The following is a 27,104-nucleotide window of genomic DNA, read 5'->3' as shown; positions in this document are numbered from 1 at the left end:
TGCAGTTAGGCAAGTGCAGTGGTCTGCTCCCTGCTGGCTGGGGGGACAGGCCCTGGGGGCAGAGTCTGCTGGTGCACACCAGCCCCACGGCAGAGGGCCGGCTGTCCCAGAGGTGGGGCCCGGCCGAAATAACCCCCAAGTCCAGCCGGGACGCCCCTTCCCTGATACCCAGGGGCCTGCTCTGGGGTCATTTCACCAGACGGAGGTCACAGGCACTACCCGGCATGTGGGGCGCCGGGAGGGGTATTCAGAGCTGTCGATGCTCTGTGGCCCCTCCAGGTGACAGCCCATCCTTCCAGCCAGCTAGGGGGCATCAGCTGCCCAGGTGCACGAGGGGCCGCCCAGGACACAGTGACACAATCCACCCTTCATGGGCACAGGGCAGCCCCAGCCATGAGTCCAGCGCCCGTCTCCTGGAGGAAATCAAGGCTGGCCTCGCTCGGGACCGGGGGGGGGGGGGGGAACAGCCCTGAGAGTCTCCTTGACGGGGAGACGGGCTTGCTCAGAACAGGTAGACTCGGAGAGCGGACCGGGAGCTGGGGCGGAGGAAGAGGAGGTGGTCGTGCGGGTGGGGCAGCCGCCCAGTGGGCCACGGGTGGAAATGGAGGGAGACTGGGGAGGACCAGCAGTGGACTGACTACCCCTGGGGGGGAGGGGCAGGACTCGACCCGGCGTGGGAAGGACCTGCCTGTGGCTCCGGAGCCTGTGACACCCAAGGGCAAATGCCCATGGGACAGCAGCGTGTGGTCTGAGCCGCAGGGCCAGGCCGGGTGGGGACGGATTCGGTGTGATGGCACCGGGAGGGGAGGCTGTGATAAGGGAGAACTCCAGACCAAGCGAGGAGCGCCCAGGGTTCAGGTCCAGGTGTCACAGAGATTGCCACGCCCGGCCACGATGCGGGCGGCTACTGCTGAGGGGTGGACACCACCACCCCAGTCCTGGGTGTCCATCTGGGAACTGCTTTAAAGAGAGACATGAACTCCTACTCCAACCCTAATTTTAACCGACGCACTCAACGTGCCCACGTCCTGTCCCATCTCACCCAGACCCTGGTGCCCTGGGAGCTTCTGTTACACACACGCACACGCACACACACACACACGTCCCTCCCTGGTCTGCCCCACAGCATGCCGCTCAAGCCACACAGCCCCAGGAGCTGCCCCAGCCTCTGACCACCCAGGGCCAGGCTGGGGGACGGTGACGGAGGTGTGGGCAATGCCCCTGAGTGGATACCGTGCGGGCAGGAAATGGGAGCGGGCACAGTCATCACATATCTGCCCCACTGGAGATCCGGACGCAGCATCTCACAGTGACCTTTCGAGACACGCTCTGACTCCCACTCCGCCTGTGGGCCACCCTCCCCAGGAACATGCTACGTACGCACTGATCCATGGCTCACGGGCTCTCACGACAGCCCTGAGCGGCACAGGCAGAGACCAAGGCCCCGGCCTTAGCTGGCCAGCTCACCGGGACTTGGCCCACAGCACCCAGAGTGGAGCAGGGCACGCGTGGGGGCCTCCCTCAATCTCCAGTCTTCGGTTTTAAGCAGCCTCATGGGAGAGGGAAGGGGCCTTGGTTGGTCCCTTGGTTCGTGGTGGTGGCAGAGTGAGTGGTGCCACCAGCCCCTCCATAAGGGGGACCAAGCCCAGAGGTTCCCAGAGAAGGCCCACCTTGTAACACCTGAAAAACACCCCCACGCCCTGATCCCCCCCCCCCCCCGGGCTGCGCCAGCGGCCCAGCCAGTGGCCTCCTGTAGGCCTACGTGGCAATACCCTGTCTTGACTCAGCCCTTGGGGGTCGTATGGAAATGAGGAGAAACTGTTGGGGGCTGGTGACCTCCCAAGCATTACATCACCGGGATGGCATTAGTCTTCAAGGAAGGGCAGAGGCAGTGGGGTGTGGCCAAGTGACAGGTCACATTCATGGACAGACCTCTCTCTCCGCCCTCCCTCCAACCCACGTGCCTTGTCTCACACCCCAAAGCCTCCACACGCATAGACCATCCCCAACCGACCCCCAGCCTGGCCGCCGCACGCACTCACCTGGGGCAGCCAGCTCAGGGCGGCTGCGGGGCGCTGTCCGCGGTGCTGACCCTCCCGCCTCGGGTCCCACAGTGCGCGGCTCCAGAAAATGCCCGCAGGAACTTGGGCCCCTTGAGGAACAAAGTGTCTGCTTGGAAACTTACCTGGAGAAAGGGGACGAGAGGGCTGCGGTCTGGCCCCGCGGAGCTCCAGGCCCAAGGACAGCACTTCCTGGCCTTCGTTGCTGAGCAGGCCCTGGGGGGGCACCCAGGCCCTGCAGTCGCCCCGGCTCCTCTGGGTGGGTGGCCCTCGGGTGCTGAGTCCTCAGACTCCTCTGTGGGGGGTGCTTCCCTGCCCAGGACCCTCCTGTGGTCCTCGGACTCTCCATGTTGTTGGTCCCTTAAAACAACTTGCTTATTTGACATTTACGTGCTCTAACTTGAATATTTCCTCCAGCTTGTCCCCACCTCTCGGCAGGACTGCTGGGCTTTCCAACGGCCTCTTGGTTTCCAAGGTCACCTGGAGTGGCAGGGGTCCCAGAAGAGCAGGCGGCTCAGTCCCCATGAAGGGACGCTGGGGTGATGCAAGGAGGGGAGGCAGAGAAACTTCTGGAAGCACACTGCCCCCAGGGACCAGGACGGAGGGTGAGCTCTCCCCACCTGGAGCCAGGAGTGACCTCTGCTTCTCTAGAGACACCCGCCTTTTCCTGCCTTTTAAACTTAGGGAACAGTTGCCATCGGGACTAAGGCCTGGGGTCAGGAGCCCTTGACTCGGGCCAGCTGGGCCTGCTGGGAGGGCCGGGCGGGGACAGTGGAGAAGCCCCTTGGGGTGCGTCCCGCCCCCATCCCTGCCACCCAGCCGTGACCAGCCTTGGCCACCGAGAGAGGAAGCCAAAGGAGGGAATGCCAGTCCCTGAGGGGCTCTGGCCTGGTGACAACCTGAGCCCCCTTCACTGGGCCTGCACCCAGCCCCAGGCGGGCCCAGTCCCAGCCGTGGTTTGTTCTCTCCAGTTCACCGTGATGTGAACTAAGTGCTGGGGGAGTTTCCCGGCCACTGCACAAGGACGTGCTGGATGACCCTTATCTCTCCCACATCAGGAGGCCCGAGGCCCGAAGCCCACTGGGCTGAATCCAGGTGTGAGCAGGGCCCGGCTCCCTCGGGGGCTACTGGGAGGCTCTCTCCTGCCTGTTCCAACTGGCGCCCCAGGTTGGGCTGTGACCGCATCACCCCATCTCTGTCCGTCTTCATGTGGCTTCTCGACGCTCCCTCAGCCTCCGTAAGGACACTTGTCACGAGATTCAGGGCCCACCAGGTGAGACACAAGGGTCTCACCTTGAGATCCGTAACTTGGCCACACCCAGAGACCCTTTATCCAAATAGAGCTACAGCTCGGGCTCTGGGAGTTGGGAACTGCTATCTTTTGGGGGCCATTTTTCAACCAACCACCACTGTCAACACTGAAAAGTCAAGAGATTGTAATGCCACACCCCATCCAATCTGCACCTCTGCCCCCCAAAAAGGAACTGGGGTCTGGGCTCTCGGGAAGCACGAGTCTGGGGTCAGGGCCACTGGTGTGAGGGGGGAGCGGGAGAGGAAGTGAGGGGAGGCCCATGGCCGCTGGCGGATCCGGGACTTTCTCCAGGAGGGCGGGGTGCTGACTCGGACCCCAGTGCCCCTCCCTTAGCAGGAAGAGCTGGTCAGCTCCAAGTGCCACAGGCCCCCCACATGCTCAAGGACTGGACCCCTCCCACCTGCTCCACCTGCCATGTGTCCCGTGTGCCAACCCCCACGCACCCCACCTGCCCAGACTCTCGGTCTGGGCCCTTCCTGCCCCCATCCCGTCCCCCCACGGTAAGCCCCTCAGTGCCCCCCATGGTCTGCTCAGACCACACCAGTCCCCACCCATGTCAAGCCAGCTCTCCTCCCTGTGTTCCCCTCCCAGTGTACCCCGTCCCCCAGGTAAGCCCAGGTCCTGAAGGTCCACGCTGCCACCTGGCGGCCACCTGGCGGCCTCGACCCTTAAAGCAGTCCCTGCAGGTCCAGGGACGCGCTGGCCCCAGCCTCCCCATGGCCCACAGCTGTCTCACCCGGGCTGGGCACAGCCCGCCCTCGACAGACACCCCCACGCTGGGGAGGGGTCCCAAGAGCACCCCAGAAACCCTGTGCCTGTCCCCGGACCTTCGCCAACCCCCGCACTGCCCCGCCCACCTTCACCATGTCCCACCCAGATGTCTTCACACTGGAACACGCTTTACTTTTCATTCTCACACTTACCGAGACGTCTTAACGCGGCCAAGTGCACGTGTATACAGAGCGCGGCTGGAGTTGACGTGCGCCGTGCACCGTGAATCCCTCAGCATGCTCGAGGCCCCTCCCGGTCCCCAGGCAGCCTGCACCCCGGGACCGCGGCGCGGCAGCCCCACGCGGGACTCTGAGGCTCACGGTGGATATAAAAAGGGGAGATCTAGACGCACAGACACACACACACGCGGAGAAACCACCACGTAGAGGTGACGGGGTGATGCTTCCTTCCCAAGCCAGGGCGCGTCCAAGGTGCCGCCAACCCCCAAGCGGGGGGAGGGCCTGGAGCAGATGGCCCCTCGCGACCTGTCACGCGGGCCCTCGGACACCCAGAACTGGGGGGTGTCTGCTGTCTACGCCCCGTCTGCAGCGCTCAGCTGCGCAGCCTCTGCGCCCGCCAAGCAGGCACCACACTGAGCAGCGGCTCCGAGTGACTTGTAAATAAACCCACCAAACCAGCTGAAATTAATGTGGGGTCCGTCGGGACCCCGCACCGAGAGGTCGCTGTTCACTCCCCGTCAGGGCGCCCGCCCAGGTGTGGGCCACATCCCCAGTGGGGGGCCCTGCAGGAGGCAGCCAGTCGATGTTCGTTCTTCCATCGATGTTTCTCTCTCCCTCTCCCTTCCTCTCTCAAATCAATAAAGGAAAAGGAAAAGTTTTTTTTAAATAATAATAATAAAAAAGTTACTGTGGAAACGAGACACCATGTCCAATCACTCCAGCGACCCGAGGGCGATCTGTGGCGGGGAGGCGGCGCTGCTGTGGGCGTGGGCGGCTGGGCCTCCAGTGGGGCCCTACCTGAACCCCCGGACACGCGGAGGCAGGAGGAAGCGCCATTTTCCTCCCGAGACCCCATCCTCCTCCGCGATCCAGGGTCCTCATCAGGGCTGGGCCGTCCAGGCCACCCCAGCAGGCTCACCGGGTGTGCGTGTGTGGACCCACCAGGGCCCACCCCAGGCCCCCAGCTGGCCGGGACCAGCTGTGCCCCAGCTGTCTGCACAGACAGGGGCCCCAGTGTCCACACAGCACAGGTCCGGCCGTGTCCGGTGGGGTGACCCAGACAGCGCTGGCCCGTCCTGCCGCACACCAGGCCTTACTGGGCAGCCGGCCGCCCTGTCCGTGCAGGTGAGGCCGCTGCTACCAAGGTCACTGGGTTTCAGGGACTGATTCTAACAAGCAGCCCCTAAATCAGCACCTGAGCAGAACCGGGGTTGGGTCTCTGGCCGCAGAATCTAAAAGTGAAACTGGGAAAAATAGGCAAAACAGATACAGATAAATTTGTTTTTAATAAAGGAGTTAATTTTCTTTCAACCCTATATAAAACAATAGCAATTAAAAACTTCATTTTCTGAAAGTAAAATATTTACATATGAACAAGTAACTGTGCAAAATTTACATGAAAAAATGGAAAGACGGGGATTTCCTAAAAGACAAAGTAAGTGTAACAGGTCTCAGGGCCGGTAAAAAATACTGCTCGTTCAGCTCCCTCGTGCGGATGAAAGTCTGCCGTGAGGGTCCCACGGAGAAAGCCCAAGTATTTACAGTCATAAAAGTACTATCAATAGGCAATTTAATACAATAACCTCTGAAAATATAAAGAACCAATTAGTATATTTGTAATAAAAAAATAGGTACAAAGAAGGGCTTGCTCTGGACATCTGTAAAGTGGCCCACAGCCGCATACAGTCTCTTAGCAAAATAATTATAGTTTACATAGGTTTTTATGTTATGTGCCAAAGTTATGTACAATTACTGACAAAATACACCGACCATTTTTCAACACTTGATTCACACTGAGAAACAGTCTTTTGATGATTCTTCTCAACTTTGATTTTATTTCATCTAAGTTTTCACTTTTAGCTAAAAAACACAGTGCAAGTAAAATATATTTATGCTGAAAAGGTTTTCATTTCTTTAACTTTACAGCTTTACAAACTATAGCAAATAAAATGCATTTGTACAGATGCCGACCACACATTCAGGAGCCGCCAGGGCCGGCCCGAGAGGCAGGACAGTGACCACCCCAAGTGCCGGGCAAGGGGCTGGGGGTATATGGTCTAAAAATCAGTTTGCTTTGCCAACTGACTGATGCAAAAATAAAATAAGTGAAATGAGGTCATTGGCTCGCAGACACACCTACGCAGTGAGTGGGTGGAACTAAAACCAGATGCACAAATAATGTAAAAACCGCTAGGAGGTGACAGAGGGCAGCTAATTATTTGCTAAACGATTCCGTCAGTTTTTTTAATATATGGCTTGTTTGGCAAGAAGGCCACTCAATCAAAGATGAGTTAAGATTTAATTGTCCATTCAGAGTGCCCATGGGCCTCTGTTTTCTCTGTTACAGAAACTTGTTTTCTTCCGGACTGAAGAGCTGACTTAGAAACAGGAATATAAAACAGTTCCATTGCAAAGAGGTGGCTGTTTTTCAAACAATATCCCATTTGCTTGGTACAAAAAGGCGTGATCTGCAAATATATAAAAATGTCCCCAGGCGTCTCCACGAGATGCCACCCATCCTGTGCTACTTGAGGAACGCTTTGTAGAGCAACAGTGAATGGCTTGTCTCGCGTTCATTTTCTAAACAAAATATGAGGTCCCTGAGGTTGACCCGTGTGATCCTTTGCCGTGCGAACTGTCTGGGGGCTCCCACGCCGGAGCTGCCTGGGACCGCAGAGCCGGGGCCCGACCCCTGGTGACAAAGGAGAAGACAGCCGAGTTAGTGGCGCGCAGAGGTGAGCAGGACTCGGGGTGGAAGAGAGGGTGGGGCCAGGTGAGAGCCCCAGGAAGTCATGCCTGGGGCCCCCGAATCTCCCGTGGTGCCCCAAGTTGCCCCGACTGTGGAGGAAAGCAGGTGGGCACAGGCCCTGGGCTGAAGAGCTTTCCGAGTCCCCACAGGGAGGGCGAGGCAGGGCCGTGCTCCCGGGCACGCGCTCCGGAGCACTGAGCCCAGAGCTCAGACTGAGGCCCCTGCTGCCCGAGGAGGGGAGAGGGGGCTGCCTGAGGGGATGCCAGAGCGGCTCCTGGACATGCAGCCAGGGTCCCCAACCCCAACTTGTCTGGAGCTCAGGGGGGCCGATGCTGGGGGCCAGTGTGTCATCCCCACTTCACTGACAAAGGCACATTCCCAAAGCCACGAGGTCTGAATTCCAGAACCGGATAGGCTGGTGGTCAGCTGGCTAAGCCACAGCTTTTCGTGGACACGAGGGGGCTCCCTGCTGGTCAGAGCGGGAGGCGCCTGCACCTCAGGCACCAGTGCTGGGTCTGAGACTTTGGCACTTGCAGAGACGAGTCTGGGCTTCTCCTGGAAGCATCTCCCACGTCCCTCCACGGCCGCATCCTGGTCTCAGCTCGTCCGGGTCTCCAAACCACACAACTCCCACGGGATGGCTCTCGTGTCTCCAATTGGAGTGAAAACTAAGCGTCTGTGTCTGATGGTTAAAGTTGCGCGTGTGTATTTCAAGTGCAAAACCAGGTGGGACTGATTTCTACAGCGTTCTCTCCAGGCTAAGGCGGGAGTGGAGGGGCGAGCCGCAGTGCTGCGCGCGGCCAGCAGGTGGCAGGCGAGGCCGTGACGCTCCCCTCCCCGAGCCGTCCGGGGCCCTGGCCGCCCCGGCTCTCAGGAACTCCTTCCACAGTAAATTACATGCTCTGTGCACCGCCGGGGCCCCCACAGCCCTACCCCACGGCCCTCCTGTGACTGCCTTTTCCTGTCCGAAAGAACCGTCAGGCTTTCTGGGCGGCTCTCCGCGCCCCCACAGCAGCCCAGTGGGGCGGCCGAGCCGGGGGCCCTGGAAGGCCGCCGACACCTCGACACCTCGCAGCTCGGAGGACACGCCGCCCTCGGGGCAGGCGGCCGAGCAGACGCCGCCGTCTGGGGCAGGAAAGCTGGGAAGGCCCGCCGGGCGTGCCGCACCTGCGCACCCACGCGGCCACCTCCCGAGCGCGCAGGAGGCAGGAGCCGGGCGCGCAGAGCAGCAGACACCGCCCACGCCGCGGCCGCGTGCCGCCCACACTGCGCCCGCCCTGCCTGCGCTCCGGGAAGGCAGCTCCGGCCGGGCGGAGGCCGAGGCGCTGGCTGAGGCCTGAACCTGAGGGGCGTGGAGTCAGGAATCAAGACGCACAGTGTCTTCAGACGCACAGAACAAGCGAACTCTGTCCTGGACACAGGCCGAGCTGGTGGTGCCCGAGGGCTGGGGAAGGCGAGGCCTGTGAGGCCACGGGGGTGCGAACTTCCTGCTACAGACGAGCAGGTCACAGGGGCGTCCCGAGCAGCACAGAGATGCCGTCAGCGCTGTGGGACCTGCGCGGTGCCAGGGGCGACGAGACCGTCGTCGCGGGAGCCCGGTCACACACGTGGAGAGCAGCCACTGCGCATGCCTGAGACTACCCTACGTCTGGAAGTCGAGCCCGCCGTCTGGCTCCGTGGAGGGAGCATGTCCCGTGACTGAGAGGTCTTGGTTCGACTCCCGGTCAGGGCACATGTCGGGGTTGTGGGCTTGATCCCCAGGAGGGGGCGTACAGGAGGCAGCCGATCAGTGTTTCTCTCCCTCATCAATTTTTCTCTCTCCCTCTCTTCCTCTCCCTAAAAAATCAATAAAAACCTATTTTAAAAAAAAAGCTAAGTCAAGTATATTTCTTTTTTAAAAAGAAATATCTTCATGCAATGTTTTAGAAATCAAAACTGTTATAAAAAATCCTGATAGCAAGTGTCCACAGGGCTTGTGAGGACGGCGGGCGCCTCCCAGCTCCTTTGGGCCTGGCTCTGAAGGCCAACGCCACGGAAACCAGCATCCACGCCTCTACGGACTTTCAGGAAGGCCCTGTGCTCAGATATCCTACTTGATGCGCAGACTTCTTCTAATGACACGGGCAGTGTTATTTCCCATCTCTCCCCAAGGCGGAGGGCAGGTGCTCACTGTCTCGCTGTCCGGCTCTGGAGGGGGGGCCCAGCGCAGCTGGACAGCCCCGCCCTCCGCAGCCAAAGGACCCAGGATAACAGAGCCCAAGGGGGGCAGCTCTGCTGCCCTGCAGGCGCTGCGGCCGACGCAGTGATCTTGGACGTGCCTCGACTGTGCAAGAGTGAGGGGCCTGGCCCTGGCCGGTTTGGCTCAGCGGTTAGAGCATCGGCCTGCGGTCTGGAGAGACCCGGGTTCGGTTCCCGCTAAGGGCATGTACTTCAGTTGCAGTTTGTCCCCGGCCCTGGTTGTTCGTGCGGGTGGCAGCCACTCGGTGTGTCCCTTCACGTCGATGTTTCTGTCTCTCCCTCCCACTCTATCTGAATAAAAAATGGAAAAATATCCTCGGGTGAGGAAAAAAAAAAATTAAAAAAAAAAAAAAGAGTGAGGGGCCTGGAAACGGGGGACTGGACACAGGTCAAGGTCCTGCAAGCAAAGATGTCACCGACAGGACATTCGACCACCCCTTCCCACAGCCAAACCGAACCAAAAACCCTGCCAGGCTCCGCGGACTTCGCAGTGCTGCCAGAAGAGGGCGCCGTCAGCCCAGCCGTCCTGGAAACACCAGGACGGAGCCCAGCGCAGCGCTGGGAAAATCAGAACACGGACTCCACACCATCAGAGGCCAACTCCGTCTGGAACAGCGAGGAAACTGTACGAGGACACATTCAACAACCACCAAAAAGCAACGTAAGCATTTGAGAACAGGAGAATTTCCTTGAACCAAAAACTCAAAAATTACAAAAGCAGTAAATTGAAAAACAGAAGGAAATGAGAGTGATTGGACACAAGCAAAAACGAAAACACAGAAGCATCTCAGAAATGCGTCAGGTCCCTCGAGGCGCCCAGCAGAGCGCGCTCAGAGCTGCAGGCCAGCGGGTGGGGAAGGAGCGAACGCCGGCGGACAGGGCGCTGGACACGGGGGCAGGACGCACCGGCCCTGAAGAAGAGGACGAACAGGTCAGAACTGAAACTACAAGCCAGGCGCCTTCCAGAAACAGACCACAGACAGAATGCACACGCTTTCTGGACAGGGCCCTGGGACACTGACCGTGGACACCGGGCCTCGGGACAGGCGGCCGCGAGGACCAGCGCAGCCCTGCGCCAGGCTTCTTTGTCACCAAGACACAGGAAGCCGGCAGCCGCCAGCACCTCCCCCAGCGGGCTGTCCTCCGGCTCAGGACAGAGCCACCGCTTCAACCTACAGACGCAGGGCTGCGCCCGAGGCCACGGGAAGGCCCTGCCACGGGGCGGTGCGGTGCAGCCGTGCCCGATGCCCAGCTCGGGAGGCAGAAGTGAGCGCCGAGCCCGCAGGTGGGCAGCGAGGCAGCAGGGGCCTGCGCGACACGGGGAAGGGAGGGGAGGGCAGAGAGCGGGCCCACCGGCCCCACGGCCACTGCTGAGGCTGAAGATCGGGAACCAGGAAGCTGAGCGCACAGTGACGGGAACACCCAGGACGAAACGCTTGAGAAACGCCCATGTGCAGGAGTCATCTCTAGGGCACGTCACGGACCGTGGGGAGGCCAACGAGACGTTTATTCAAGAGCAAAGGACACATCTCCCAGGGAAATACAGCAGATATAAAAATACATACGATTACAGCCCTGGCCGGTTTGGCTCAATGGTTAGAGTGTCGGCCCGCGGACCAAAGTGTCACGGGTTCGATTCCAGTCAAGGGCACGTACCTCAGTTGCAGTTAGTCCCTGGCCCTGGTCAGGGTTGTGCAGGAGGCAACCAATCAATACATCTCTCTCGCATCAATGTTTCTCTCTCTCTCTCCCATTCTGTCTGTAGATAAATGGAAAAATATCCTCAGGTGAGGATTTGAAAAAAAACCACATATAATTCATAAAACATTATGACAAACTCAAGATCAGATGTCGGTCATATCAGTAAAGGTGAATGGGCTTAACTTAGCTATTTTCAACTTGGCTCATAAAACGAGACCCAACCATGGGCTGCATGAGACCCTTGCACTTGGGAGTCAGAAAGGCTGAGACCAAGGAGGATGGCGGCTCTGGGCTGGGGGCTCCGGGCTGAGGGTCCCTGGGCTGAAGGTCCCGACTGAGGGCAGGAGCCTCTAGCCCTGGACGCTGAGCATCACGATGCTCAAGGAAGATACAACACGAGGGGCAGGCCACAGAGCTGCCGCAGGAGGAGTGAGGCAGAGAGGACCGCGCCCGTCACAGCAGCGACACACGCCCGGCAGGCGCAGGAGCCCGTGCATCCGCCAGGCAACAGGCACCTGATGGGAACCTGTCTCACTCTCCACTCTATCCCAGGAGTGTGCCTTGTTCTCAAGCACCCACAGCACAGTCCCCACATCACCCATCCATCTGGGACGCCAAGAACTATGATGGACATTCAGTTGGTGAAGCTGGGGGTCCTCTCCTCCACTACTGGGGCACGCCAGCTCACACCAATCCTGGAGGGGCCTGGCAGGGCCTGGCAAAGCTACCTGTGCACTGACCTTCACCCCAACACCACAAAGGTGCACATGCACAAGGCGGTCAGCACAGCATCACCAGTGCAGGGAGCGAGGGGGAAGGCGAGGGAGAGGGAGAGGGGAGGGGAGAGCAGGAGGGAGAAGGAGAGGGGTGGGAGGGAGGGGGAGGGAGAGGGGTGGAGGGGGAATGGGGGAGCGAGGAGGAGGGGAGGGGAGGGGAGGAGAGTCAGGGAGGCAGTGGGGGAGGGAGAGAGAAGAGGAGGGAGGGCCAGAGAGAGAGAGTCGGGAGGGCGGGCAGGGAAGCAGTGTGTGGGGACGAGCACGAGAAGGGTCTCTTGGGGATGACGCTGAGTGAGCCCCAGAGCGCAGCCCACGAAGCGGCAGACTGCGGACAGAAGGAAGAGGCCCCGGAACACCCAGTGCCCAGGGAAAGGAGGAGGCAGGCGGGGCAGCGCCCACAGGTCACAGCTGTCAGACCGCGGCAGTGCTTCGCCCAAGAACAAGCCGTGAAGACCAGCCCGACGCGGGGAGCCCCGATGGCGCACGGCCAGCAGCAGAGAACGCCCCACACCGCAGAGCCAGCCCCGGAAGTGGCTCGGGGGCTGCGCCCGTCCTGTGAGAGCAGAGGCAGAAAGCGAGCTCAGAGCGCACACTCCAGATGGCACACGGCCTCCCACAGGGCTGAGCGGTCTGGACCCTGCACCTGTCCGGTGGGACCCAACAAGGCAGTCAACCCACGGGGTGACGGGCACCGGGCTCCCACAGAGGAAGGAGGTGCAGCTGGGAGGAGCCCCATAGTCTCAGACAGGAGCCTAAGGTGCGAGCACAAGGTACACGTGGGCAGGAACAGAACACGGATGGGTGTGTGCGTGTGGACCCACCGGGGCTGGAAGCTCACCCAGGCCCCCAGCCTGGGGACCCAAACATGACTCTCCAACAAGGGAATGCAGGGCTCCTCGGACAGACAGCAATCCCATAGTTACGGCAAGAAAAGTGTAAGGTGAGCCTGGAACGGTCTGCAGTGTGTGGAAGGAAGGAACCTTCAGAAAGCAGGGTCGTGTGCAAGGACACAGGAGCAGTGACCGGAGCCGGGCACTGAGCAACCAGACAGAGAGCAGTAACAGATGACTGCCGACGGGCAGACGCTCCCACGCCAACAGCCTGGCTCCACAGTGCACCCGGCCCGGCCCGGCAGACTAGGGGGCAGACGCTCCCGCGCCAGCAGCCTGGCTCCACAATGCACCCGGCCCGGCCTGGCAGACTAGGGGGCAGACGCTCCCACGCCAACAGCCTGGCTCCACAATGCACCCGGCCCGGCCCGGCAGACTAGGGGGCAGACGCTCCCGCGCCAGCAGCCTGGCTCCACAATGCACCCGGCCCGGCAGACTAGCCACAGCCGCACAGCGACACCAGCACGTCAGAGAGTGGATGGGCAACGAGGGCAGCACAGGCCGGGGCTCCCACGAGACACTGCCTGCGGGCAGAGCAGGGGCTGGGCAGAGAGGCCCCGCAGACCCATGGACCAGGTGCGCGACTGTTCACGACGCACTTCTGACAGGACAGACAGCAGGTCACAGCATCACCCCTGTGACGGTCCAGCAAATGGCACAACCCAGGTCTGACCACGAGGAAACAGAGAATCAGCCCAAATAACCAACCCGTGCTCTTCACAGTGTCACCCTCAGAAAAGACGGGGAAGCGCCACCGACAGCAGGAGACAAGGGAGCCCCGGGAGCCGAGCACATGAGGGGCCGGGACGAGGGCGGCAGCGGGAAAGGCTGCTGGTGGGAGGTGGGAGCACCCACCCCGGAGAAGAGCTGCAGAGACGTCCCAGAGAAACTGCTCCACAGCACAAAGTGCTCCGCTGCGGCGGGCGGGCCGGCGGCTGCAGTGTCAGCCCGCACACCAAGAGGTTTCAGGTTCGATTCCTCTTCAGGAACCATACAGAAGTCAACTGATTGACGTTTCTCTCTCACGCTGATGTTTCTCTCTCTCTCTCTCAAATCAATAAACACATATCCTCGGGTGAGGATTAAAAATAAGTAAATACTCCGAAAACTCAGGAAAAAACAAGCAGATTACAAAACAGGCCCAAGCCTTCAGACTCCTCACCAAAGGCACCCAGGTGTCAAATACACAAATGGAAAGATGCGCCGCGTCCTAAGTCATCGGGGAAATGCCAGTTAAACAGCAACGAGACACCGCTGCACACCTCTCAGAACGGCCAAAACCCAGAGCCCGACGACACCGAGTGCTGGCGAGGACGCGGAGCCCGGGCGCTGGGCCGCTGCTGGGGGGATGCAGGCGGCGCAGCCTCCTCGGAAGACGGGGTGGTGGTTTCTCACAGCACCGAACAGACTCGTCGGATCCAGCGACTGTGCTCCGGGGAATTTACCCAGAAGGTCTGGAAGGTGATGTCCACCCCCAAACCTGCACACGGATGTTTACAGCAATTTTTTGTTCTGTTTTGTTGTTAATCCTCACTGGAGGGTATTTTTCCATTGATTTTTAGAGAAAGTGGAAAGGAGGGAGGGAGAGAAACATCAATGTGAGAGACACACTGACTGGCTGCCTCCTGCACCAACCCCGACTGGGGTCAGGGATCAAACCTGCAACCCATTGTATGTGCCCTTAACCAGGAACTGAACCAGTGACCCTTTGGTCCTCAGGATGACATTCTAACCACTGAGCCAAATTGGGCAGGTCAGTTTTATTCTTTTTAAAAATTTTTTTTATTGACTTGACAGAGAGAGAGAGAGAAACACTAACCTACCATGGCATCCATCTCTGTGTTCACTGGCTGGCAGACCACCTGCCCTGAAGGGGATCAACCTGCTACATTGTTGCATCAGGATAACCTCCAACCAGAGCATCCAGCCAGGGCAGCAGCTGTATTCGTAACTGACAGCACTTGGAAGCCACCAAGATATCCTTCAGCAGGTGAACGAATAACCTGGGGTCCATCCAGACAACTGAATATTAGTCAGCACTAAAAAGAAATGAGCTGTCGAGTCATGAAAAGACATGGGGGAAGCACAAATGCATACCACTGGCACACGGCCCTTCCAAAGGCCACATGCCGCGGGACTCCAACTAGGTGACACTGTGAGAAAGGCCACCCCGTGGAGACAGTGACAGTCGGTGGTTGAGAGGAGCCGAAGGAGGCAGTGAGACGGCTGTGACCTTGTCGTGGTGGACACAGGTCACCACCAATGCACCCCAGAGTGACCCAGTGTGGACTGTGGGCTCTGGGTGATGACGTCAGTGCAGGTCTGCTGATTGTAACAACGCACCATCTGGTGGGCTGTGCTGAGGGGGGTTCAGGGGGTACAGGGGACTCTGTACTTTCAATTCTGCTGTGACCCTAAAATTGCCCCAGAGAAGTTCATCGATGAGCAGTGACACTGTGAAAACACAATGAAATCAAGCCTGTGGGAGCAGCACCGTATGGACGGGACACACTGTGGACCTGCTGCGGGGCAGGCACACACGCCAAAGTTCCCCTCACTTTCCTGCATGTGTGAGATCAGTTCGAAATAAAACTCTTTTTAAAAAACACATACCGGCCTGGCCGGTCTGGCTCAGCGGTTAGAGCGTCGGCCTGCGGTCCGGAGAGACCCGGGTTCAGTTCCTGCTAAGGGCACGTACCTCGGTTGCAGTATGTCCCTGGCCCTGGTTGGGTCGTGCGGGAGGCAGCCACTCGATGTGTCCCTTTCACATCGATGTTTCTCTCTCTCTCTCTCTTTTCCTCTCTGTCCCTCTCACTCTGTCTAAACAAAAAATGGAAAAATGTCCTCAGGTGAGGATATAAAAAAAAAAGAATAAATATTCTTGAGTACTGGAGTGGGCAATGCATCTTACAGTCTAAACTTGCATTTAAGGACATTTCCACGTTGGCTAATCTCCAACTGTTCTTACAGAAGAGCAGAGTAAGTAAAATAAAAATTAAATAAAAAATAAAAATTAAATAAAATAAAAAAGACATACCAAGAAAATATTCCTAAACTCGGAAGAAGGAAAAAAGACAAGAAACTGAGCACCATCTGTGATGAAGGGCAGCAGAGGACGTTCGAGTCTGGACTCGATGGGAACAGTCACATACATGACACAGAAGTGTCCCTCACGCTCAAACGGGCGGAGCCGACAGGCACGAAGACACCACGCCGTCCCTGGTGGCAAGCTCCACACCCACAAGGTAACCAACAGCCTGTCCCGGAACCTGCCCGCCCTCCTCGCACAGGGACGCAGCAGCGGCCGTGGCCAGCACTCGGTCACACTGAGCAAACACATGTGTGCTATGGAGGCGGACACCAGTTTGCTCCAAGAAAGGATCTGCAGGCAAGGGTGGCACGCAGAGGCTCCGGGGAGCCGGACCCCAGTGCGTCCCACCATCGGCACAGAGCGGGCTCTAGGTACAGAAAGAGGTGCACGCACGCAGGTACATATATGCACTCACACATGACACGCAGCACACATGCCAATGCGTGCCACACAGCACGTACACGCACACACGTATGCGCAGGGGCGCCCGCCCAGAGAGGAACCCAGGCTCCGGAGCTGCTGCGGGTGGGGGTGGGCAGGTGCACGGGTCCTGGGGCCCTCACGCGGGTGGAAAGCGGGTGCTTGAATGAGGCGACATTCCAAAAGGATATAGAGGGCAGCTTGAAGAAGCCTCCACTGACCATCTAGAAATAACGAGAGCACTGATTACCACCCACTGAGCACAGCAGGAACACGCCAGTCCGCGCAGGCGGTGGAGGGACGAGGGCGAGGGAGGAGGAAAGCCCTTCCCAGGACCGGCACCACGCGGTGTCCACGCAGGGCTGGCGCTCAGGCTGAGGTCTTCACCGCCTGGCACATCCCGGAGGACGGCGCAGCGTGACCGCACAGGAACAGGTGACCGTCAACATCACCACAGGTGCAGAGGTCCACACAGACTGATGACCAGAGCAGAACACCAGCAACCCCGAAGGCCTGACCTCTGACCCTGTCCAGAATCGGGCCACTCAGAAGAGACTAACGAGGCCACAGGTTGCACCAGAGAGAAGCACGTGGGCCCCAGCACGGTGGTGGGCGGGGCCTGGGCAGAGAGCCGGCCGAGCCCGATGCCAGCAGTCCCGTGCAGCGTGTCAGAGACAACGCAACGGTCAGTGTCAGTGACACAGGCTGACTCAGTGTTCCCTGCACCCATAGCCCTAAATCTGCTGTGCCCCGCCCTGCAAATGTAAAATATCATATATGTGACATGCAAACACGCACACACATGTATGTGGGGGTGAACGAGAACATGTAATAAAGTGTTCAGACTGAGAATCTGAGAGCAGTGCTTTGTAGTATTCCTACAACTCTTCTAGAGGTTTGAAACTATCTAAAATTAAAAACATTGTGAAAGACATTCATCAACATATTCAGGGGAGATGGTAAGAGGGGCAGCATTTTTAGGGTCTTGCCAAAGGCCCACATAAAACCCAGAGCAACCAGCAGCAACCCTGAGACAAGCGGCACCTCACAGCCACACCCCCGAACGGCATCGCAAGCCTGGCTCGGCCGGAGAAGGGCAACCGGCCGCACCAGGCCTGCGAGCCCAGCGGCCTCCTTCCAGAGCAGGAGCTGAACCTGGGCTCTGCCCCGCACACGGCAGCCCCGCCAGGGAACCGAGCTGAGCAGGAGAGCCCGCGGGGACGGAGGAAGGTGCAGGTGGGTAGGGCAGGGAGCCAAGCCCTGGACTCTCCGAATGCGAGCGCCCAGTTATCACCACGGAAACAATGCAGGAGGGGCCCGTCGAGCCACACCCCTCCCTGAGAGCACACTGCTCTTACAAGGTCGGGAGAGCAAATCCACAAGCGTGAGCCACGGAAAAGCATCGAAAGCGCGTCCCGCACGTGACGCCACAGGAGGAGCGGGAATAAGGAGCAGAGCAAGCCCCGCATAAGCAGGCGACAGCGGCGACGCGCTCGTCCCGAACACCAGCGACGCTGCAGAAAGAACGACAGGGTGGAAGGAGGGCAAGAGTCGGAACTGGCAACACAGAAATAAGGCGACAAGGCCAAGAATTAGGAAGTAGAAATGAAAAATAAACTGTCATTTGCGAAATGAAGACTGAACTAAAAAGAACACAAGAGCATGGCCCGTTTGGCTCAGCGGTTAGAGTGTTGGCCCGCGGACCGAAGGGTTGCAGGTTCGACCCCTGGCCTGGGTTAGGGTCATGTGGGAGGCAGCCGATCGATGCGTCTCTCACATCGATGTTTCTCTCTCTCGCCCCCTTCCTGACTTCCGCTCTAAAAATCAATGGGAAAATATTCTCAGATGAGGATTAACAAAAGAAAATAAAGGACACACCTGCACTGAGAAGGCCAATCCAGAACCACCAACTCCAAGTAAATGAACAGGTCTGGAAAAGAGAATTCTCTGGGAAAGAAGGCACGACCTGCCGAGAAACTCGCACCTGTCGGAGCACCCTCTCCAGAGACCCACCTGGAGCGGCGGATGGTTCTCCAGGACTTCGCGGCCGTCAAAACCGCCTTCGAGCAGGAAAGCAGTTATCAAGATGCGAGATGTGGGGAACATCGTGCCCGAGAACCATGCCAAAAGCGGCCGGTGGCGTGAGATTCAGAAAGACGGAAGCAGCGACCAGACGCTGCCGTCCAGACTAGTGGTCAGCACCAAGCACAGCCCCCACGGGCCCGAGGCGTGCACCGCGAGCAGCCGTGCATCACTCCTGGGTGAGCACACGCGTGTCCTGCTGCGGGGAGACCTGAGTCACGCTCCTGGCATCCAGGGGTAAGGATCACCCCCAGATAAGACCCAGCCTAGCAAAACCTAAAACCCACCTGGACGGGGAAGGTGGATTTGCAGGTGAGAGGCTGGGTCAGAGGAGCCCCCTGCGCTACACCGACGTGAGGCGGAGCCGAGCAGCCGGGCCTGCTGGACCGCGAACAGCGCTCGTCAGCGGAGGCACGCCGCGGTCACGCGCACGCCGCGGTCACGCGCACGCCGCGGTCGCTCAGCACGCCGCGGTCACGCACACGCCGCGGTCACGCGCACGCCGCGGTCGCTCAGCACGCCGCGGTCGCTCAGCACGCCGCGGTCGCTCAGCACGCCGCGGTCGCTCAGCACGCCGCGGTCACGCGCACGCCGCGGTCACGCGCACGCCGCGGTCACGCGCACGCCGCGGTCGCTCAGCACGCCGCGGTCGCTCAGCACGCCGCGGTCGCTCAGCACGCCGCGGTCACGCGCACGCCGCGGTCACGCGCACGCCGCGGTCACGCGCACGCCGCGGTCACGCGCACGCCGCGGTCACGCACACGCCGCGGTCACGCACACGCCGCGGTCGCTCAGCACGCCGCACGGCAGCCAGCATTCGATCAACAATCACCAGACACGCAGAGAATCGGGAAGAGCGACCCGTCGGGGACAAAGGCGGCCTGAGATGAGTCGGCCCAGAGGTCAGACTGGACAAAGACACTAAGCAATTTTCACAGACAGATTCCGAGTGCAGGGAAACACAGGCTCCAACAGTGGGCAGACGGGGACCTCAGCGAGTTACGACCACAGAGACCGCAGGGAAACCCCACAATGCCAAAGGCATGAGCTAACGCACCTCCCCGAGCGCGGCACGGCCTGGAGACGCGCCGGGAGCTTGAGGTGCGTCGGCAGAAAGCGTCCAGTCTGGACACAGGGGATGTCTGTGTAACTGGGAGGCCCTGCAGAGAAGGGTGAGGCCAGACAGGAAACAACTTTGAAGAAATAAAAGCCAAAATATTCCAAAGTCGCTGGAAAACGCTCCCCTAAAGATCTGAGAACCTCAAGCAGGTTGAGAATCAATGGAACTAAGTCTAAACACAACACAGACAAACTTCTAAATACTAAGACGATAATCTAAAAAAAAAGGCAGAGAAGGGAAACACAGGACAGGGACAGAGACCCAGCGTGTGATCTCTTCCCCCGGGGCTCCGAGGCCGAGCACCAGCTGAAGGAAGCGACAGTCCCGGGTCTCTGGGCGTCAGGTTGAAGGGAAGAGTCTGCAACCCCACAGAGCATACTACCTAGCCCCTGCTTTGCTGTGATCTGGACAAGAAAACATAACATGAGGACAGGATTTTCTGAGGACAGGAAGGAGCCCACTGGTCAACTAGAGGGATTGAGGAAACAGAGGGAACCTGTCGAGGGTGGCCAATCCTGGATTCACCTGTCCTCGTTAGTCTATTGTTCCATAAAATTAAACAATATGTATCTGGATTTACTTGCTTATTCAAGAATGTAGAAGTTAAATCTCAAATTAAAAAGACTTGAAAGAAAAAGAAACAAGGCTGTCAACCCAGGATTTTATACCTGGGGAAGACATTGTTGAAAGCTGAGAAAGAAATACGACCATTCTCAGCGATCCAAAGCAAGGTCCCTCCACCAGCCAACTGTGCAGCACTGAGGCCGAGGGATGGGCTGGGGGGACGGCAGGCCCCAGAAGTGGGCAGAAGCAGCAGCAATCAGACAGTGTTTCCTCTTCCTGTGATTCAGTTTAAAAACAACTGACGGTGTAAAGCGGAAACAGCGACCTTCAAGGCTGGGTTTCTAACATGTAACAACACGCCCTGACATGTAACAACATGCCCACACTCAGCAGGGACACAGACCCGGCGCTGGGGCAGGCGTCCCGTTCGTCAGGAACAGCCACCCGGTGCAGGCCGTCCTCCTGAGTTATAACCCACACTCTCTCCATCAGCCTCGGTCTCCCCTGCTGACCACGGTGCTTAGCCCCGATGGAAAGAACTCAGCTCCTGCAATGTTTACAAGCAAGCGCCCACCGACCTGTGAGGATGCCCGTTCTCCCAGGTGCACCGGACAGCCCCAGAGGGTGAGCAGCCAGGTGCCCCACGGCCCCCTCCAGCCTCCAGCCCCGCACGCTGCTGTACCTCTGTTCCCGAGCCCGGTCCCGGGGAGTCCACTTTCCGCTTCTTGCGGGGCCCGATGGCGGCCAGCGCAGTGAGGTTGGCGTCCCGCTGCCTCATCTGTGCCAGCTCCTGCTGCTGCATCTGTGTGGAGGGCACAAGACGGTCATCTCACAGGCTCACACCAAAGTGATGCACAGACCAAGGGGCTGGGAGCAATTTTCTAAATTAGAATGTCTTTAATTGGGACTTCTTTGTTTAAATAAAATAATTATGCAGTGAGAAAAGCTCATCATAAAAAGCTCAGAACATCTGAACAGATCTAATCCCTGGCCAGTTTGGCTCAGTGGTCAGAGCGTCAACCCATGGACCAAAGAGGCACGGGGTCGACTCCGGTCAAGGGCACATGCCTCGGTTGTGGTTCAGTCCCCGGCCCTGGTCAGGGTGTGCGGGAGGCAGCCAGTCAGTGTGTCTCTCTCACGTCAATGTTTCTCTCTCTCTGTCTCTCTCTCTCTCTCCCTCCCTCCCTCCCGCTCTATCTAAGGATAAAGAGGAGAATGTCCCTGGGTGAGGATTAGACAATGAATAGGTAAACGAGAGCACGGAGACCGGAGGTGCCCGCGGGAAAGGAGCACACGTCTGAAGTGGGACCCGCCGGCCCTGGGGGCCCTGGGCCGCACCAGGCAGCTACAGGAGCGCTGCGGAAGGAAACGCGCCCCCACCCGCTCGCGGCACGTGCGGCGCGCACACCTCCGACCACACGAGCCTCTCACCTCTTTCGCCTTCTGTTTCAGCCTTAACTGCTCTGGATCCTCCTGTCTGGACCGAGACTGTTTTCAAAGAGGTAAAGGAGAAAGGTAAGTCACGACCCGAATGTCCCTCTCTCACGACAGGGCACACAGGTGGTGCCGAGGCTGCGAGATGGGAGCCGCTGACAGCACGGGGACAGAAGCTCACGCAATTCTTCGGAAACAATACCATTCGGACATAAAACTAAGATACGGCCTCTGACACGCCTGCAGGGACCTGCTGGGCAGGACACGGGGCGGGGAGTCAGTCCAGCCTGCCACACCCGCGTGGCTCCCTGGGCCTCGAGCCCCGCCCCACTCCTGACTGCACCCAGACCCCGCCCTGGCCCCAGCACGTGCCTTGGCCGCGCGCATGAGGATCTCTCTCTCCTGCTCGTCCTTCCTCTGCTTCTCGATCTGGTCCAGCTGCTCGAAGAACCTGAGCTGGGCCCGGACATCGCTCGCCTGCTCGTATCTGTCATCATCCTGCAGAGAAAGTGAAAAATAGTTTTTGTCATAAACTGCAAACCCAGCCGGCCAGTCTGCAGCCCCTCCCAGCCAGCTCCCAGGTGCTGCCCGCAGACCCAGACCCTGGTGCGTCCACACGGACCCCGGCCCCTGACGGCCTCTGCACGTTTCCACGGGCAGAGAATGGCTCAGCAAGCTCGGGGGGAGTTTCCACTTCACCCCCCTCAGTGTTTGAATTTTTAAATAACATCTGAACATTTCTACAGTAACAAACACTCCCGGAGCAGAACAGCTCTGTGCTTCCATCTAACTGCTGCTCGGCGGGGCCTGTATCTCCGCGGCCCTCGGGACAGCGTCCACGCTGGAACGCAGACGATGCTCTGGCCCTGCTGGGGTGGCCGGGCCTCAGGTGCAGGTGACCCTCCAAACACAACAGGCCATGTGCCACGTCCCCAGAGCGGCTGGAGCCCGGTCTGCAGGTTCAGCTGGGACCCAGGGGGAATGGGCACAAGACCTCATTATGCCCGAGCTGAAGTCACCCCCCCTCGGCCTGGCCGCCCACTCCTCCCTCCCGTGCCTGGGGGCAGAGCACCCGGAGCACTGTGCACCGCCGTGAGATCTTCCCCAGCTGATCTGTGGGGACTGAGGGGCCAGCCAGCAGGGGCACCAGCCAGGGCACCGCACGTCACCTTGTAAGAGAAGTTCTTCTGCTGCGCCGTCTCCGATATCTTCTCCACGAGGTTCTGCAGCCGCTGCTGCGTGGCGTGCGACACGTAACTCACCACGTCGGGGTGCAGCTCTGTGATGCCGTGTTTCTTACCTGAGGGCCAGGCAACAGTTCAAGCGTTGACACACTCCCTTCTCCCTGCTGTGCTGCCCTGCGCGACTCAGAGCAGCGGCAGGAAGTGCGACACGGGCAGCCTGCGGTGGGGGCTGCTGGCAGGGGCAGCTTGGCCCTGAGCACTAGTGTCACGGTGCCCACCAAACCCGCCTGTGGACACAGACGCCCGGCGACGGCGCAACGGGGACACACCTATCTCCAGGATCCTCCTCTGCAGAGGCGCCGGCAGCAGGAAGGTCTCGTCCTTGCAGGAGCGCGTGAGCGTGCCCACCAGCTCCGAGTTCGTGGCTAAGATCCTCGCGCTCTCCTCTGACAGGTTCACTCCGGCCATCGAAGCCACATCGTTGATGTCGTCATCGTCCCTGTGGATGAGAACAGGAGGTGACTGTGCCACAGGGAACTGCAGGAGCCGTCCACGTGGCCCCAACTCATGGGCACAAACGGGGCAGAGGACAAGGGACCCGTGTAGAATGCACAGACACTGTCTGAGGGGTGCATCCCGCCAGCCGCCTTGCACACACTGCGGTCACTTGCACGAGGAAGCCCAGGGGTCTTCTCACAGTACACCTGGTCTTTTAAAGAAACACCCGCGCGGACATGAGTCTGCACGTGGACGGACATGTGCACGGGCTCCTGACAGTGCCAAGTTCAGACAGCACAACCCAACAACGCTCTGCTCCCCGCTCCAGGAGCTCCCCAAGCAGAGCCTTCTGCAAAAATCAGAGCCTCAATCTGTCTATGGCACAATCACAGACTCGCAGGAAACCGGGCACGTACGAGGGACTTCTTCCCAAGCTACTAGGAGGCGTGCTGCCAACCGACACCGCACCCTGGAGTCCCTGCGGACAAGGGCACCCAGACGACTGCCCTGGGAGAGCAGGCCCCACCACGCTCACCACCCCCGCACTCGGACCCGCCCTTTGCAGACTGTCCCAGAGCGTCGTCCACAGCAGAGGGTCCTGTGCAGTCGCATCCTGCCCCTCACTCCGGGTCTCCTTGGCCTCCTCAAGCCTGGAACGTTCCATAGCCCTTCCATGATGCGCGCCCTTCACGCTTGGAAGGTCATAGGCCACTTGTTTTGCAGTGTGTCCTCGTTTTCTATCTGACTGATGTCCCCTCGTGACAAGATGCAGAAATGCATCTTTGGCAGAAATTCCCCACAAGTCACGGGGCCGTTCACTGCCTCAGCAGGGACAGTTAGTGCTGGGGGTCCGACTGGTGCATCCTGAGGGCCAGCGCCATGGTCCCTACCTGGCGTCCCCTCACAGGGCACTCCCCCCGAGGCCGTCAGTGAGGACCTGGTGTGCTCCGAAAGCGTAGGGGTCCCATTCCCCACACACCACTTCACTCATTTCACGGGGCCGTGGCTTCCTGTCCCAGCCGCGAGTCCACTCTGCTCCCCCAGACTGGGCAGCCGGAGGGAGGCCACTGGGCACCTTCGGTGAGCTCTGGCCCACCCCGTGTGCCCTGCACATGTCTCTGACCTGAAGAGACTCGCTGAGCCCGCCTCGCTCTCTCCTGATGCTGGCCCGGGCCCGCTTCCCCAGGAGCCCTGGGCGTGGCAGGCAAAGGGCGAGGAAGTGAGAGCTGAGCGGGGTGCTCCCGCCACCAAGCACCTTCAGTGGGCGCAGTGAGGAATTTCCACCTGCAGCTACGTCAGCCCTGTCTACACTGAACCAGGAGCTGGCGCCCTGGTGCCCGTTCCATCCTGACGCCACTGGGCCCTCAGCTCACGCTGCTCTCGCTCCGTCCCGCAGCCTCCGCTCACTCACGTTGTTCCGCAGTGACCCCACCTCCCACCTCCCACCTCCAGCACCTGCCCGGGGCGTGCTGCCCTGCTCAGACACTGACCCGACTCCAACTCCGGCCGCCTCGTGGCCATGGGGGAGAAGTGTCCGGGGAGCAAGGTCGCATGAAAGCCTCCTGACCCGCGACACTTCCTGCAGCTCCTTCCTGTCACCGCAGCCCTTCCTTCTGCCCAACGTCAGCCACACGACCAGGCGCGAAGCCGCGCAGCGGGCGGCCGCTCACAGCTCGGAGCCCCGGGCTCTGCGCGCACGCAGCGCACCCTTACCGGAACGAGCCGCCCCCGGGCTCCTTGAGCTTGTTTTTCTGCGTAGCAGCTGCTTGGGCCGAGACGGCAGAAAGCGCTTTGGTTCCAGGTAGCACAGCAGGTTTCGCCACCGAGACTGTGAAACGAGACCAGGAGCCCTAGGTAGGTGCGTGTGCGTTGTGCCCGTGCGCAGCAGGGACCCCGGGAGGACCCCTGCCCACCACAACCAGCTTCTCCAAAGTCACGGGTTTCTGGCCCTAAGTCACAGGCCTGCATCGCACTAACAGGTGCTGACTGATCACACAGGAAGGCAGTTAAAGCCACCGAACCAGACACTCAAATGGCTAGTGGTCCCTTTTGCCGTGTGTCCCGGGACAGTGAGAAGGCCGGAAGCGGGACCTCGGTGAGCGGCCTCACCTGGCTGCAGCGGGTTCAGCTGGATCTGCTGGGGCGTGGTCAGCACAATGCGGCTATGAGGTGGCCTGAGGGCCACCATGGGCGTCTGCGTCAGCGTCACCTGCGGGGGCCGGAGCAGCGTTCCAGGCTTGGGCGGCTGCTGGATCACCTGAGGCAGAGTCACATCCCTGTGAGCACTGAGAGCGGCCAGGGCACCGTCCCCACCGTCCCCCTGCCGTGCCAAGGTCAGGGCAGGGTCAGACAGCCGGCACCACATCAGCGCTTCAGGGCAGATTTGCCACCAGGACACTGCCCATCGCCTAGCATGGAGTGGCCACCTCTCCCCGAATGTCAGCGGAGGTGACAGGGCCGTCTGGGGCTACAGGTCAAGTTTCTGTTCCTCCTCCTCATTCTAAGAGGCGAGGTGGCATTTACACTGGGGGAGGTTAGATTCCCTACATCCTGCCCTTGACTTCATCCTCAAAGAAGGGCCTCCTACTGTCCCCAGACATGGCCAAGCCCTGACCTGCTCAGTGCCTGCTGCTCCCCTTCCTGCAGGACCCGAGACTGCAGGAACCTACGTGCCTTTGACTCTGCCGCCAAGCACGCGCCTGCCCTTCGCTTCTGCTCCCCAGCCCGCCTCCTCCGTGTCCCCCCCAGGCCTCCGCCCCGCACACAGCGGCTCTCCAGACCCGGCAACGCCGAGGCGCCCGCTGGGGCCCGGAGACCCGAAGGCCCTTCTAAAGCCACACAGTCCACGAGACCTGGCCCCAAACCCCTGGAGCCAGTTTCAATGTTACGAAGGCGACCTGGTGGGTGTGTTACGGGGCACAGAGGGGACGGGACAGTGCCTTGGGATCAAACTGTTTCCACAGCAAAACCTGTGAAAACTCGCACTGCGCAGGAGCGGCGAAGATAGTGATGCCTGGGCCAGTCCAGGTCAGGCTCAGCCGTACCCAGGGGCAAGCTTCCAGTTTTCACGTCTCCAAGGCGTCAAGGAGAGCAGGGGATCTGCTGCCCACTGCTGTGCACACGCACACGCACACACACACGAAGCTGCACAGAACCGGGAAGCCAACACAGAGATCCTGCTGGTCAACAAAGCCTGTCTAAAACCAGGGAACACCAATGAAGTCACTCACCACACACTAAAGATCAACCTTTGAGAAAAATGGCTTCCCGTCAGGGTCTCCTGAAGAGAACCCAGCTCCTGCCCAAATCAGCCCCAGGGCTGCCGAACAGGGCAGGTCCGCGTGCCACACAGAAGGGAAGGCCAGAGCAACCTGCCTCAGGCTGACAAGGAGCCTGGAGCCGTCACATGGGCGTCTCCGCCCCGAGGCCACTCACAACCTCCCCGCCCCAGGTCAGCCCACTTCCTCACCACTGATCCAGCAAAACCCAGCGGTTCTGCCGAACCGAGCGGCAGGAGGGCCCTGCGGGGATGCCGTGCTCACTGAGTTACAATGTTGCACCGTCCTGAGATACACTGCACAGCGAAGGAGCCTGAGTTGCATTTTTCTATAACAGGAAATAAAATGTCTGAATATTTTTTAAAGACCCCCATCCTTCTACGGGAGCAAAGATAACCTTTCTGCACCCACTGAGCTCAGAAAATGGGATCGACACTGCCAGGGACTGAATGGCAGCAGCCGATGCAGCTCCTGGGATCCCCGAGGCCCAACGTCGCTGAGAGCCAGGACCTACACCGCAAAACAAAGGCTCATGGGGCTGCCTGCGCGCCCAACACCAGCGCTGGTTCTCGTATCGGGGCCACGGCTCCTAATCAAAGGCAACGTCCACCTAAGTGTCACCGCAAACACATGGTGTCCCTTTGAGCCAGGTCACACAGGGGTGCAGGTGCTGCGTGGGCAGTGGGGAGAGCCGGCACGCTGACTCCACATCACTGAGGAATGGGTTAGGCTGTGGGGCCCGGGCTGCTGGCTTAGC

At 59.7% G+C, this 27,104-nt stretch overlaps 1 protein-coding gene across 1 annotated transcript in view; it reads right to left on the bottom strand.

The window, feature by feature from the left end:
• Positions 1 to 5,708: 5,708 nt before the first annotated feature.
• TAF4 (TATA-box binding protein associated factor 4) overlaps positions 5,709 to 27,104 on the bottom strand; it is a 53,119-nt gene continuing 31,723 nt past the window's right edge. The window contains 8 exon segments of the mRNA XM_036245433.1: positions 5,709 to 7,014; positions 20,636 to 20,755; positions 21,385 to 21,441; positions 21,760 to 21,885; positions 22,557 to 22,687; positions 22,901 to 23,070; positions 24,783 to 24,897; positions 25,179 to 25,326. Coding sequence (XP_036101326.1) covers positions 6,847 to 7,014; positions 20,636 to 20,755; positions 21,385 to 21,441; positions 21,760 to 21,885; positions 22,557 to 22,687; positions 22,901 to 23,070; positions 24,783 to 24,897; positions 25,179 to 25,326 — 1,035 coding nt within the window. The 3' untranslated portion in view covers positions 5,709 to 6,846.

Source organism: Molossus molossus, unplaced genomic scaffold (assembly GCF_014108415.1).
Source record: "Molossus molossus isolate mMolMol1 unplaced genomic scaffold, mMolMol1.p scaffold_m16_p_6, whole genome shotgun sequence".
NCBI lineage: Eukaryota > Metazoa > Chordata > Mammalia > Chiroptera > Molossidae > Molossus > Molossus molossus.
The sequence above is the reverse complement of the archived record's forward strand: the minus strand, read 5'-3'. Positions and strand labels throughout refer to the sequence as shown.